We start from the raw sequence: 16,211 nt of genomic DNA on the forward strand, positions 1-16,211 counted from the left end.
CCTGCCAGAGCCCCGCAGACTCTTGGGGGGACGGTCAGACACCATTGTGATCACCGTACTGCCTTCTCCTCAATTACTGGTGGTAGTGCCTTGTACCGGCCAAGCCACTTTAGCAGCGTGTCTGTTCTCCCTTTGTGGTGATCTCATTATGGGAACATACTGAAGCAATATTACGGTAGATGATCTCTCAGTAAACTCTTGATTGATTTTGAAAGTTACATTCTCTCATTCACTTCCCTCTAAAAGAGGTTTTGTGATACCAAATTTATTTAGTATTTTTTACTTCTCTGTTTTTTTTTTTTTTTTTCCTTCTTTCTGTAGACAAGTTTTTACTTCCCGTTCTTGGTCTAAGGTTTTGTTATTGCTCTTCCCTGTGCTCTGGACTTTCTCTGTCATCTGCAGATGGTAGTGAGAAGAGGAGGCCACTTACAGTCGGCCAAGTGCTGTTGACTTAGGTTGCAGTGCTATGAGCTCTCATTTGTAAAGCAAAGTGCTTCTGACCACATGTTCCCATGCTGCCTTATTAACAACAGTTACACAACTTTAGTTGCCTCTACTCTTTTTCTCTCACCTAGCATCCAGTGAAAGTTCCTGAGTAATTATTCATCTGCTCTGTGCTGGTTCTAAGTGCTGTATGTGACACTCAGTTCATCTTGATGACAAGCCATGTGTTGGGTGATGGTAATCTGATTTCCTAGGTGTATAAATTGGCTTCGGTCCAGGGAGGCCGAGTAGCTGGTCACAGAGCTGAATAAACATAAGTTTGAACCCAGAACCCAGGCTCCAGACCACTATCTTCTAGTCCTTTATGAGTTCCAGTCCAGCAGTTTCCTCCACATGAACTTACCTCCTCTCTACCTCTGTGTTTGCACGTGGCTTTCTCTGCCTGAAGTGCCTGCTCACCTCTTACAGTTTTTGCTCAATCAGATGTTGTATGATAGCCATCAGAAACATTGGCTGAATGTTCTTTCCCCTCAGTTGGAGGTATGCCCCCCTGACCTTTGCCAACATTTTATATAAGCCTCAGTTTTGACATTTATTTTAATCTCAAAGTCACCATGGGATTTTTGGTTGCTGTCTCCATTGGTGCCCATGGCTGAGTTCCTCTTGTCCACAACAGCAATGAGCCAAGACCCTGAAGGTACTTGGAGTTTCTCCATGAAGCTTTTGCTTCTTAGGGTGGGAAGTGGTGAGGATGCTGCTGGGATACTCGGAGGCACATGCATGACACGTACCTCTGAGATCCTGTGGCCTTTCAGCTATGGTTAGCATTATCAATCATTTACTCTCTAGAAGAAAAATCCTTAAAGTATTAAGCCCTAGAACAGGGAACATGATCAATTTAGATCCAAAACAGTGGAAGTGATAGAAAACAACCCTACCTCCACGAGTACCAGCTTTGGGTTACACTCCATTGGTTACCCAGCTGATCTCATCATAGACCATGCCTGCTGATGACCTCAGCTTTCTAGCATGTGGTGTTTCTCAGCCTTTGTGAGGTCTCCTGAGAGATTTCCTTCCCCTTCCTCCCCCTTGTGTGATGATCATTGTGTCATTGTTTATTTTCTACCTTTTTCTTATTTATTTTGTTTTTATTGTTTTATTACTGTCAGGCCGAAGGGACCATAGAAACTTGTGAAAGCATTGGAAAGCAGTGGGTTACTTCGTGAATGTTTTAGAGCAGCGTGTGGTTGGCAGTGCGCAGAAGCAGTTATGCCATCCCTACTATCTCCAGAGAGAGAGAGAGAGAGAGAGAGAGAGAGAGAGAGAGAGAGAGAGAGAGAGAGAGAGAGAGAGAGCGCGAGCGCACTGATATCAGCTTTTATACTTCCTTCAGAGCCAGGAAGACAAGAGTCTTTTCATAGGACAGTAGGTTAACAAGGCCAGAACTGAATAGAAGTTTTAGGTTTTCTTAGTTTGAGACAGTGAGACACTCCCACCAGTTGGTGATTGATGGGTGCTTTCTCCCCTGCAGCTGAGTGTTTGTAAACATGCTAGTACTCTAGGGCTTTGTCTTGAGGGAGTTTTCCGACCTAAGCTTCCAGTAATAATGGGAACACTTACTGTATCTAGTTTAAAAAACAAAACTAAACAGGATGTCCTATGTATCTCTGATGCAGTATATCAGTTTTTCGTTTTATTTTTATTTGTATTGTTTTTGGTTTTAATTTAAAGACAGGGTCTCAGTGTGTCTTCTAGCTTAGCTAGTCTGGAGCTTGCCATGTAGATGAAGCTAGTCTGCATGTGGTTTCGAGTTGTCTTGTGTGTGCCTGATGAGAATCTAATCCAGGCCCTCTGAAAGAGCAACCAATGCTCATAACTACTGAGCCATCTCTCCAGCCTCCGCTGTGCAGATTTTTTACTTAGGAAGTAGGTAAAAAACACAAAGGACACAAATATACTAGATGATCTCTTTTAGCTCTAAAATAATAGCTTGTGCATAAAGATATATTTGCTGTGTGTGTCTCTTTCTGTTTAAAATTCATGCCCCTGTTAGCCCCTGAGAATGCTACAAAATGTAATCCCTTAAGACGTAAAATAACCAATTTAAATGCATGTAATATCAAATTTTGAAATATATGGTTAGAACCAAATAGAAAAACATAAATGTGTTAAAAATAATATATGTAAAATGTACTAAAATTTTCATAAATTAAATTTTAATTTTAGGGTCTTAGTTATTTGAGTGAATACAACACATGGTCCTAAAAGTGATAGGTTGCCGAGCCTGAGGTGTCATAGCATGAGTGTGCAGAGCCTGAGGTGTCATAGCATGAGTGTGCAGAGCCTGAGGTGTCATAGCATGAGTGTGCAGAGCCTGAGGTGTCATAACATGAGTGTGCAGATCCTGAGGTGTCATAGCATGAGTGTGCAGAGCCTGAGGTTTCATAGCATGAGTGTGCAGAGCCTGAGGTGTCATAGCACAAGTGTGCAGAGCCTGAGGTGTCATAGCATGAGTGTGCAGCACCTGAGGTGTCATAGCATAAGTGTGTCACATGGCATTATTGAGTAGTTTATTTTTCAATTTAGATTCTTGAAGACCTGGATGAACAAATTTATATGATTACTCTAGAAGAAGAAGCACTCCAGAGAAGACTACATGGTATGTGTGCTCTAAGTTAGATCAGGTAGAAAACGTGTTGAATTCAACAGAGACAGACAGTTGAAGAGTGGAAATATAACTTTCTCTGAGGCTTACAAGTGACAAAGGACCTTCCTGACACAGGAAGCCTGTGAACATTAGAGGACTAGATCCCTTGGAGGTAGTAGCCACTGGGGTCCCGCAGACTTATACAATAGCTCCCTGGGCATCTGCAGTTAAAAGGTTTGCACACTGCCCAGTGACTGGGGCTTGCTTGTTTTCTTCCTGCTGAGAGCTAAAGGTAAGAGTGGTCTGTCTTAGGAGATCCTCCGGAACACTGTTGGCTCATGTGATTTTTACACCATCCTTGGGTTAGTCCTTCACCACTGGACTTGTTCTAGTTGGCAAGTTGCCTTTAAAAGTTTAGGGAAACTCTTTAATAGACTGTTGCCATGTTTCTCCACCGTGGACTATTTCAGATGGAAACTAATAGGCCGAATTGTTCATTATATAAATGATTCTAGGACCAAGGTGACTCTTGACTGTATTAAGAATTGTAAGCTTCTGTAGCTTTACTGGTTAACATCCATAGGATGGAGAAGAAGCACGGAGAAAAGAACATTTTATGATTTTCTGTTTTAAACTTTAAAAAAATATTTATTTTATATATGGGTATTTTGGCTGCATGTGTGTCTGTGCATCCTGTACATACAGTGCCCATGGATGACAGAAGAAGGCATATGATCCTTTGGAACTAGAGGTAAAGATGGTGTGAGTCATTATTTGGGTGCTAAGAATCAAACCGGGATCCTCTGGAAGAGCAAGCAGTGCCTTTAACCACCAAGGCATCTCTCCCACCCTAATGATTTGCTAATTTTAGGGAAACATAGAAGTAGGCCTTTATTAAGGTAAGCCTAATAACCCTTGTGGATTTTATTAAGTATGGTATAATGTTGAATGCATTTTATTGTTTCTGTTATTTTATATTTTAAATTATAAAGCAAAAGTAGGTTTTACCCTTGCTCTGGGAAGGATTATAGAACAGCAAGAACATCAGACTTCAAACATGTGCTCATGCTGCTGCCGTGTGGAACTGATGATGGCATTTACGTGCGGTGCATTTTATCTTATGTGCATTAATGTGTGGGCTGTGGGATGTTCTTACAGGCAGCTTTGGGGATGCATTTTCTCCAGTGCATCTGTTCAGTGCTCTAGAGAAACCCTACAACCGGCTGGTGAAAGGACTTTGCTGTAGGGCTAGCACTTGTTTCGTCTGGAACGTAGCATGGTGTGTTGTAGCCAGCACTTTGTACTGGCATGGAATCCCCATGTCTTTTTAAATGTCTTAGTGTAACTGAAACATGGAATGCCTAACTGTGGCTTCTCCGTGTTCTCTGATACTTGACAGTCTGCTGTATAAACTGTTGAGTGGCTTTGTTCTTTTTCATAAGCCATGTTAATGAAAGAGCAAAGCTATGTTTTGGAACAGGTCACTTCCCTCAGGAAGCCATCCTGTCCTCAGCCTGTCTACTTTCTAAACCCCAACCTTGGTTTTGCATTAGATATGGTGCAGATGAATTATGACTATCTCAAGATGATACACTAGTTGACTGATGGAGAAGAAAGAATAAAAATGAAAAAAGGCTTAGTGTCCAAACACAGTGAGTAGGAGGGATCCACAGAGTTCTCCACAGAGATCTGAGTTCCATGTTATCCCGGCACAACTCTGCTCCTTCTGGTCTCCCATAGCCTCCTTCGAAAGCTGCCTGGAGGCTCAAGGTAAAGGGTATACTTAGCCCTCATTCTCTGTGACAGGTGACAATGCATGAGTCCAGTGTTTGGACTCCCAACTCTGTGTTTCTAAGTATCTTATTTCTGACTGGGTTTTCTTGTTCCCTGGCTCCTGTAACTTTCCATGTGCGGCGTAGGTGTATATCTGAAAACCAGTCCACTCTTGACTCATATCCTCAGTCTCCTCTGTGCTCTCTCCAGTGCCAGCGCTGTTGTGTGGTGACGTCTCCTCACAGCTTAGCTTCACTCCAGGGGAGGGCAGTATATTGTGCAGCACCACTCTTTCTATATGCTATCTTTTCCCCAGGGTCCTGCTCACTTCTCTTCTCCTTTTAACACACTTTGATCTCTTGTAGTTCTGCCATTTCTGCTACCAGGCCATTCCAGCTTCTGTCATAGTAGCTCCTCATTCCCTAGAACTCTCTTTTCTGATCTGCGATCTTTCTAAAGCCTTTCCAGTGTTTTGGGAAGCGTTTCAGCCTTCTGTTCTGGCGTTCCGTTTGTAACATCTGATGCCTGCACATCTCACACTCAGACATCTATACTCCTAGTTAATCCTCCTGCTTCTTCAACTCTTTTCTTGTCATCCTCCATTTTCCACAGTCCTTCAACAGAGACTCCGCATGCCACTCTCTCACAGAGTTGCCTATAACTCTTTGTCCAGAGTTTTGTGTAGAGTTAAGGCCTATGGAACAATAAGTAATGACAAGGAAATTTAAGCTTCCTCCTACTCTGAGGCAGGGATGGGCTTGGGAGAGTGGGACAGCAAGAGCCCTTGGGCCTTTTGAAACCTTTTGAGGCTTTTGAAACCCCAAACCCCACTCTTTAGTGACACACTTTCTTCAACAAGGCTACATTTCCTAATCCTTCTAATTTTTAAAAAACAGTCTACTCCCTGGTGGCTAAGCATTTAAATATTTTAGCCCATAGGGGTCATTCTTACTCAAACAACCACATTCCTATTCACAGTAGTCTCAAAGGAGAGAAAATACCTATGAATAATCCTAAGGTAGTAAATGTCCTCAACAATGAAAAATTTAAACCTCTGAAGAAAGAGATAGAGAAAGATACTAGAAACATTGAACAACATCCCACGCTCATGGATTGGTAGAATTAATACTGTGAAAATGACTTTTTTTTTTTTTTTTACTTAAAGCTATTTATAGATTCAATGCAATCTCAGTCAAAATCACCATCTCATTTCTCACAAAAATAAAAATCACTGTCTTATAATTCATATGAAATCACAAAAGACCTGGGGTAGTCAAAACAATCCTGAGCAAAAAAGGACAATGCTGGAGGGATCACCATTCCAGATTTAAGACCAATTAACAAAGCCATAGTAATACAAACAATATGGTATTACCACAGAAATACACAGACCAGTGGAACAAAATCCGAGTTCCAACATGAATGCTTGTAACTTCAGCCATTTCATATATGATAAAGATGTCAAAAAGATAATCTGGAGAAATGAAAGCATCTTCAGTAAATAGTGCTGGGCAAACTGGATGTCCACCAGCGAGAAGAGCTGCATCTGTTGTCTGACACTGACGTCAAGTGGAGCAAAGGACTCAGTCTGAAACCTGAGACACTGAAGCTGCTAGAAGATGACATAGGAAACACCATACATCGTATATGTGTAGGAAAGGACTAACTGAACAGGACTTCATCTGCCAAAGCATTACGGCCAACAATTGACAAGTGGGGCTTCATTAAACAGCTGCTTACCTCAAGAAACAATCAGCTATGTAAAAAAGAAGCCCATAAAGTGGGAGAGAAACTTTGCCAGCTATAGATCTGACAGAGAATTAATATCCAGAATATAATATCTTAATCTCCCCCAAACGGAGTCAAAAAAACAAACTACCTTTTTTTTTTTTTTTAAAAGGAGGGGGCGGTGGCTGGGACATGAACTGGAAAGAAAAAAAATGGGTTATAAAATAAAACAATGTTCACAGTCCATTGCAATTATGGAAATGCAGATCAGAACAGCTTTGGGATTTTACCCCAGTCAGAATGACGAAGATCAACAAAGCAACTGACAACAAATGCTGGTGCAGCAGTGGGAAGGGGGTCCTCGTTGTTGGTGGGGTTGCACACTGGTGCAGCAGTGGGAAGGGGGTCCTCGTTGTTGGTGGGATTGCACACTGGTGCAGCAGTGGAAGGGGGTCCTCGTTGTTGGTGGGATTGCACACTGGTGCAGCAGTGGGAAGGGGGTCCTCGTTGTTGGTGGGATTGCACACTGGTGCAGCAGTGGGAAGGGGTCCTCCTTGTTGGTGGGATTGCACACTGGTGCAGCAGTGGGAAGGGGTCCTCGTTGTTGGTGGGATTGCACACTGGTGCAGCAGTGGGAAGGGGTCCTCGTTGTTGGTAGAATTGCACACTGGCGCAGGCATTAAGGAAATCAATGTAGAGAATCCTCAAAAAGCTGAAAGTAAATTTACCATATGACACAGTTCTACCATTCATTGTCATGTGCCCAAAAGGCTCCACAGATACTTGCTCGGCCACATTCACTGCTGCCCTATTCATAATAGCTAGGTCACCTTTTCTTTTCTCGATGTTCCTGACTGCATCAGCGTTGACCTTGTTTCCTGTTACTTGAGGAAACAGAAGCAACTATGAAGAAAATTTACCTGCTGCTTTCTTCTTCCAACCTTGTCACTGCCCATTCCCTCACTGTACAGCCTCATCTCTTGGTCCCATGGCTGGCTTGACTTAGCTCTGGCTCAGGTCGACCCTGCTCAGATACCAGCCCTTGTCTCTGTTCACTGACCCAGCAACTTAGCTGCTGCCATTCTCCCTCCCCTTAAAGTGGCTCATTTCCATCTGCATGAAGACAACTGTACATTTTTAAAAGAAATTGTTTTTGTGTTATTTATATAAAAATGCTCACTTCTGTAGAAGCATAGGAGGATCATGTGTATCAGGATCTGTGATGCCAACCCTTCCCCAGTTCTGCATCTGGCCTCCTGAGGGAGCACTGCATGGTGAAGGCCCTGGTCTAGGGCACAGGCCACATCCCTTTGAATCCCACCTCTGTCTGGCCTAACAGACTGTCCTCTGTAAGGCCCGTGGTAGTCCTAGGAACTGCAGTCTTCGGCCACGATTCTGACATAGCAGGAGACCCAGCTTTCAGGCTGATACTAATGCTTCAGTGGGTTACTAGAGGCTGGGAAAGGAGGACTGGGAGAAGAGATGATGCTCAGAAGTACGAAGTCTTAGAGGAGCAGTGCTATGAGCTAGTGCACTGCACAAAAGCACAGTTAATAAGACAAATGCTGGCAAAGACGCAGGGATACGGAATCATGTGTTCACTGCTGGTGAAGTGCAAAATGGTGCAGCCACCATAAAAATCAGTGTGGACGTTCCTCACAAAGATTGAAATAGATATGCTATGTGATCCAGCTGTACCACTCTAGGGAAGATATGCAAAGGACTCTATCCTTCTATAGAGATATGTGCTGATCATTGCTCACAACTACTCTATTCACAATAACCAGGAAGCAGAAACTTCCTAGATGTCTATCAACTGATAAATGGCCAATGAAAATGTGATACATTTACACAATGGAAAGTTATTTAGTTAAGAGCAACCATGACATTTACAGATAATAGATCTAGAAACAGTCAGTAATCCAGATTCAAAAAGATAGCTATCACAGTTTCTCTCATTTATGGATGTTAAAGATTCAAAGCTAACATTCATAAATGAGAGAAGATATGTAATCCATATATTCCCATATATAAAGAGTTTTAATGGGGATGTCCTGTAATAGGGCAACAATTCTCTTACGAAATAACATGGGCTAATTAAAAACCCCAAGCCAGGTTGGATTACCTCTTTGTGAGTTGTTGGCTGGTGAAGTCCCATAGATCCCTAAACATTACAGACAATGCTTTTGGCTACCCTTCCAAACTTGGCAGTAAGGCCCAATTGCTGAAGATTCTACAGACATGCAGAAATCAAGCTAGTTCAAATCTGGAAGCTTCTTTCCTACTGGCTAGCTTTCACAGTGCAGGAAGATGCTATTGCAAACTACTGGGGAAGAAAAGTAATCATGTATTACCCAGCTGTGAACACTGGGGGCTTCAGTAGCAGCTGGCCTGACAAAACGTATTTATGATATGAAAATAGGTTTGCTGCTTTGTTCTAGGTCTTGACCCCAAAGCTCCTCTTGTAGGACTTGCCACATTTGTGAATGCAGCAAGTATTAGTCCTATATCCTCAAGCCTATCTCTGTTCCACACTGCCTCCCCCCAGCTGCCATATTTCTCTATAGTCCTCCACTCTGACATGCCTGTCTCTCCACGCTGGACAGAGAGCTTCTTGGGCCAGGGAGCCTCATGAGTGTGCTCTGCTGTGCAAGGCACAGGCTGGATGCATAGAATATATGTGTCCCATGGTTGTTCTTTACACCAGTGGGTAGATTAAAAAACAGAACCAAGGGAGAGCATTAAGAAGGCAGGCAGGGGAAGTGAATCTCAGTGGGGGGACAGAAAACAGAATCCTGGTGAACATGTTTAGGAGGGCGACACTGAGGCACAGTAAACAGCTGAGGTTGGGCAGGTGGAATAAGGGGTTTTCCCACTGTACCTATGTAGTCTGAGTAACCAGAACTGTTTACTTCCAGGACCCTGTAGGGAGGACCCATTACAGTAATCAGGTAGAAAATCATTTATAGCTTCTTCCCAGTGTTAAGAGGATGCATATATCATTAACATACTTAAATGTTTAAGTAATGCAGCTGCATTAATTGAAATAATTAGATTTAGTGTGTGTATAGCCCATGGGTGTACTGGATAACTTTAGAAGTTCCATAATGAATAGAAATTATTTTTGTTGTTTGAGTTCAAAACATTTACAGTTCTTTTAAGGTAATTTATTTTAAACTATTATAGTCTTTGAACTATAATTCAATTCTGTTAGGTGCTATTTTCATCTTTGTGATAAAAATTTGTATATCAGTTTTGGAGGAGGAGGCAATTTCTTGCCTGCTTTATTCTAATTTTTCCCTCCAGTGCTGGAGGCTGAACACTGGGCCTTCTTTGTGCACGCTTGCCCAGCGCTCTACCACTGAGCTTTCTCCAGCCTCTTGATCCTAATCTTCTTTTTAAAAACCCTTCGAGTTGAAACTTACATTAGTTCTTTATTCTTAGAGCACAGAAGAAGTAGCAGTTTTTTTCCCCAGGCTTTAATATCTTTGGACTGAAAAGTAAAGGTGCCGAAAGGAGTAAGACATGTCTGTGCAGCTTCTTTCTGGACCTTGGTGCTCTCAGCCGGGCCCTGTGTCATTGTCAGTACTGATTCTTTGCTACTTAGATGCTGAGTTTCAGGGCTTTGTAAAGATACTGAAACTTGGGATGTATCTGTGGCTGCTTTGTCATAGTGCGTTCGGTCAGGTTTTTCCTTGTGTTACTGGCAAGACTGCAGGCAGTTAGGATACTGCTTATCTAATGTCTTGCATATATGACCAGCACAAAAGCTTTCTTAATCACTGAATAAGTGATTAATCTTTGAATAGGGATATAAACACTGTGTCGAGTACTATACTAGACTGTGTGAGTAGATCACTATATTTGTTTGCCTACACATAAACACACACACACACACACACACACACACACACACACACACACACACACACGTGCATGAACCATTTTAGGAAAATATTTTGGACTCCAACTCTGGGAATCTATGCAGTGTCTGGGCACAATCAGACAGCCTAGACATGGACATAGAAAGCATTTGTATATAAAGAGATGAAACAGTGATAGAAGCCATAATTTATTGACTTCTTGGTCCCTTTGAGCCATTTTCATGATAATAAAATGTATTTCAAACAAATTATTTGCTGCAAGAGAGGGAAAGTATAAACTAACACGGGAAGTATAAACTAAAAGCGGAAGAGTGTGGATCATGTGTCATGCATAGTGCATGGAATAGATAAGAGAAGTATTATAAAACTCACATTCTAAAAATTGGAATGTGAATTCTGTGTATGTCAGCTCCCTTTCAACCACAGTCTGTGTGAACGAACGGTGAAGTGTGGTCTTAACATCTTGTCTAGTTTAAAATCTATAGTGCGTGTGTCTGAAATAGAAATGGACCAGAGCATTTTCATCATATCTAATATTATATGATATTCTTAAAGCTGGTTATCTTAATATTTTTGCCCTTGCTTGCAGTTATTAGTAGTGAGCGTAGGTTTGCATATCCATCGTTTTTTTGGATATTAAAAGTCCTATAACACCAGGTTCATAGTCATAGTCATGGGACATCAGAAGCCAAAAGAGACAATAATGTTAGTAGCTTAGAGATGGCATGTGAGTACACATGTGTGTGTGTGCACGTGTGTGTGCGTGTACCTGTGTCTGTTCTATAGACAGACTCTGTTAGTACACAAACAACAGATCTGATGGAGACTTGAACATGAGACTTCAGCTTCTGGGTGCCTCAAACACATGTAGTTTCTCTGGGGACAGTTCTTTTGCTCTGTAAACCCAAAGAGCCTTGGGCTCGAACAATCACTTTTTTTGGTACTTGAAATAATTATCAAAACTTGAAAATTTTTTCTATTAGAGATGGATTGCTGGTGAAATTTAAAGTTGTAAGCAGTTAAAATTTTATAGTTACGTGGATCATATTTTTTAACCTACCCCTTTTTGTTCATATGCTAAATAAAATAAATATAAAGAGAATCTGTTTATACTAGAAATTGCTACTTTTGAATAATATTCACAGAATACTAAATTTAGTCCCCTGATTTATTTAAGGTACAGAATTGTTGTGGGAATAATTTTATTGCATCAAGCTATTTTAATTGTATACATGCCTAAGTTGAAATGTATATTTATTTTAATATACATTATATGTTTTAAATTAAATGGTATATGCCCTTGAACATCTGATGCAATCACATATTGAGACTGTTTTGTCCATTGGGTAAGCTCAGTTATTGAAGAAATGCTGGAGTTTGGGAAATTTTGTTATCTTAGGAGCAAAATATTTTCAGCACCACACCAGCTTTTCAGCTTAAGAATAAAGCTGGGAAGAATGCCTTCAGCTATTAGTTTTCCTGAATCCAAAGACATGGGTGAGGCAGGATCAAAAATACTCATTTGATCAAAGTTATTGGCTCTGAAGGTATTCTTACCTGTGTAAGGAAGATGAAAGGTGTTGTTTTTATTGCATGCTAGTAACAGTGTAATTTTGAACTAATTGGTGTTGAACTGCCAATCACCTGGGGGAATGCAAATAGATACTCTTACAATTTCCTTTGAGGTAGTGAAATCTTGTGTCGGGGCTGGGAGAAAAAAAGAATAATACCGTTAAATTGACCTTAAGTGAGCTGCTTTGTGGTTTTCTTGGAGAATCCCTTTTTATTTTTCAGGACTTGTCTAAACAGGTTTTTGTCTACGATTTGACTTATTGACTAGACAATGCTGACACTGAACATCTTAGGTTTGTTTTGAAATAAAATAACGATAATACAGTTTTAGGATGTTTTCATTTTTTGTGCAACTTAAATTTATATAATAGTTGAGTGTTTGTTTACAGTGTGCTATAAGTCCTCATACTGACCATTGTTGACTTTTGGTCATTTATAATGAAAGATTCTGTCCCCCAAAGCTTGATTTTTGCTTGGTTGTTAATATATTAGAATGTAATGAAGGAAGGGAATGTCCTGGAAAACTCATTTTGGGTGACTTTTTGGAGGACAGTAGGAATGTGTTTTTGATTTTCATGTGGAAGTTAGCATCACCTCTTGTGTACTGGGAGTTAGGACACCTAAAATAAATAACACATTTCAGAACGTGACTTCAGGGGATTGGAGATGGCTCTCCGATTGCTCTCTCTACCAGAGGACCTGGATTTAATTCCCAGCTTACACACAATAGTTTACAACTATCCATAACTCTAGTTATAAGGAGTCTGACACCCTCTTCTGGCCTCTGAGGGCACTGCATGCATGTGGTTTACAGACATACATTTAGGGAACACACCATAGAGGTAAAGTAGAAATTTCAAAAATTTGCTTCAGTTATTTCTCTTTGGAGAAACACGCATCCAGTGTTTTAGACATTTGTCTTAAGTCTTGTAGACATAACACAAGGTAGGCTGCCACTCTTGTCACTTAATTTCAAATTGACACCAGAAATGCTCTCCTGGTAGCCATTGTCTTCCAAAGTTCAGAATAGTTATCAATTGTTCTCCAGGCTTCAAAATGATTACTTCAAAGTGTAAAATAGCAGTTAGAGATATTTTACACTCTGATTTAAAGATATTTAATAGTCTTACAATCCTGTGCTGTCTCTTGCAAGTCTTTTCATCTTGGAGATGCCTACTAACTTTGTAACCTAATTGCTTCCTTTTTGCTTTGGTTGCCAGAACCTGAAAACCAAATTCGTATTTAAATTGTAGTAGTTTCTGGTCACAGTGCTTGAGTATCTGTGTGCTCAATATAGCCCCACTCTTGTAAAGATAAAAATAGAATGTTAATGAATAAAATAATGAAACCAAGGCACCCTGGAGACAGCATAGAACTTTCAGCCAACAGGTGGCACTAGATCTCTATTTCTAGTGATGCAAGGAACTAAGGGGCACGTAGGAAACTTAGGACCTGTGACTCTAGGCTCAATACTCTTTTCAGTTAGCCTTCTTTCTTCTGATTCAGTTCTTTTGGCTTCTTGCTCTTTAGTCCCCAAGACCAAGAGTTGGTGAACCTCCATCTGTTTGAAGTACCATCTACCCTAATTAGGTGTGAAGGAAGAAGCAACAGTGAAGAGAGGAAACAGAAGCAGGGGTACTCATTTAGAGCCAGTGAAGAAGAGGATCACCTAGCAAGTGAGACTCACTTAATAGTTAATTGGAGAGACAGGAAAAAATTTGTACAAGACAGAATTTGTACCTAACCTCCAAATGGAACAAGATGGGTCAAGAAGATATATGAGAAAAGAAAACAAAGCTATCTAGAACTTAAAAAACTAAGTGAAAGATATTGACCCAAAGATGCCCATTTCTAATCCCCAGAACCTGTGAATGTCTCACTTTGTAGATAATGATCAGAGTAAAGGCCTTGATAATCACTGGGCACAGGGTATCTGGTGGGCTGGTGTGAGACTGAAGGAGAATGGGCAAAGAATGGAAAAGACAGTGGAAACCCAAGTGAGAGGGATTTGAGGGAAGGTCTGAGAACCAAGGAATGCCGGCAGCCTTAGGGTATTAGAAAAGACAAAGGCTGACTCTCCCCTAGAATGCCCTAGGGACAGTCTTGCTGACATCTTGATGGTAGGACTGTAGACAACAAGGACTATAAGACAATATATTGATGCTATTTTGGGTCTTAAGCTTTATGGTAATTTGGTCCAGCACCACTAGGAAATTAATATAGTCTTTCTTCCTGCAGATTGTGGTAGAAAAACCCTTGTGAATCACAGGCCAGAATATAGGAGAAAATCATTAATGAAATAATAAATATGGACTATGGAGGTAAGGTACTAATGTACGCACATATCTAGATGGAAAGAAGATAAGATCAGGTAACGGCCATCGGGCTGAGACTTGAGTGCAGATTCAAAGCCATAGAGACTCACAGGAGGGATTGTCACATGGACATCAACATCTCTGCTATGCCAGTGCTCTATGGTTTTTGCCCTGAACAGGGATTTAAAACATTAAAGTTTATCCTACAAACAACTCTGACTCCCAGAAATGATGTGAAAAATTGCTTATAAAAGATAGTTCAACAGAGAAGTTGAGCTGGTGCCTAACTAGAGTCTTCACCCCCTACTGACTAGTATACATGCTACCAGAGGATAAACGGTAACCACCAGCTCAGCTATAAACTCCTCTGATCTGCAGTGATGCCCTGTCTGCATGATGTGCTGGTGTCATAGTGGCACAAACATTGTGGGAGTAACCCAGCCACTCTGCTTGGATTGAGGGCCTACTCCAGGACTTGGAACTGCTTAGGTAGCCAAGGAGTATTACACACACACACACACACACACACACACACACACACACACACTCTGCAATACATGTTTGCTCTGCCACCATCAAAACTTAGGTGTGTGTTACTACAGAAACCTACAACTGTACAATTTGTTAAGAGGTTTTGGAATATTGAGTTCCAAATGGACGTCTTTTTCAAACCCTTCCTCTCAGGGCTCAGGGAAGTATGCAGAAGAGCAGGTGGAAAGATTGTTAGAGCCAGAGGAGATGGAGGACTCCAAGGAAACAGTGTCTTTCGGACATGACAGAAATGATGCACATACAGACTTAGAGCCGTGCACAGAATCTGCACAGGTTCAAGCCAGACAGGGGATCCCAGAACTGAGAGGAGAAATGTACACATGAGCTTCCATCTCTGATCAAGAAGAGCCATCTCCAATTTATAAACCACTTTCAAAGAACAATTGGCTTTCTCCAATGGAGTCTCATTGGGTATTTTAACCACACTTACGGGTAGGCCCCATGTCTTATAGTAGATGGTCAAAAAAAAAAAAAAAAAAAAAAAGCTCAGTGGTATTTTTTGGCAGGCTTTTTACTGGTCTCTTATATATTATGATTTCTATTTTTTGTTTTTATGGGTTTTGTTTGTGTGTATGTTTCTTGTGTTCTTTTAAAAAGTTTTTTTTTTTTTTTTTTTTTCTGATGAGAGATAAAAAGAAAGGAAAGAGTTGGGAGGGTAAGGGAAATGGGGAGGATCTGGGAGTTGGGGCAGAGGAAATTGTGATCAGAATATATTGTATGAAAAATTATTTTTAATAAAAATACTTTTAAAAGTTGTGTCAAACTTACCATCTGCAACTTGCAGTTGTGAAGAGTTACACACGTTCCCTAAGATGTTACTTATTGATTAGAGCAAAAAACAAATCAATATTGGTGTATTTGTTTTACATCTTTCTGAATTGACATGAGACAGTAGTCTAAGTACTACATGGAAGGAAAAATGTATCATTAGCCTTGAAATAATATTTTAGCAAGACGAGGATTTGGAGGAAGGAAAGAGGAGCAGTGAGGAAATGGTTAGTGTCCTGGCTGGTTTTGGGTCAGCGAAAGGAGCCTCAGTTGAGGAAATGCCTCCCTGAGATCCAGCTGTAAGGCATTTTCTCAACTAATGATCAAGTGGGGAGGGCCCATTGTGGGTAGTGCCATCCCTGGGCTGGTAGACCTGGGTTCTATAAGAAAGCAACCTGAGAAAGCCAGGGGAAGCAAGCCTGTTACTAACATCCCTCCATGGCCTCTGCATCAGCTCCTGCTTCCTGACCTGCTTGAGTTCCAGTCCTGACTTTCTTTGGTGATGAACAGCAATGTGGAAGTGTAAGC

The 16,211-nt window shown here is 41.0% G+C and overlaps 1 protein-coding gene across 2 annotated transcripts in view; it reads left to right on the forward strand.

Annotated features, from left to right (window-relative positions):
* The window catches only part of LMBR1 (limb development membrane protein 1), a 135,084-nt gene that overhangs the window by 78,419 nt on the left and 40,454 nt on the right, over positions 1–16,211 (forward strand). For both annotated transcript variants that reach the window (XM_080936124.1, XM_080936125.1), the window contains one exon: positions 3,031–3,103. In XM_080936124.1, the coding sequence (XP_080792250.1) occupies positions 3,031–3,103 (73 nt within the window). The remainder of the gene's footprint in view (positions 1–3,030; positions 3,104–16,211) is intronic.

This window comes from Micromys minutus (genome assembly GCF_963924665.1).
Source record: "Micromys minutus genome assembly, chromosome: 23".
NCBI lineage: Eukaryota > Metazoa > Chordata > Mammalia > Rodentia > Muridae > Micromys > Micromys minutus.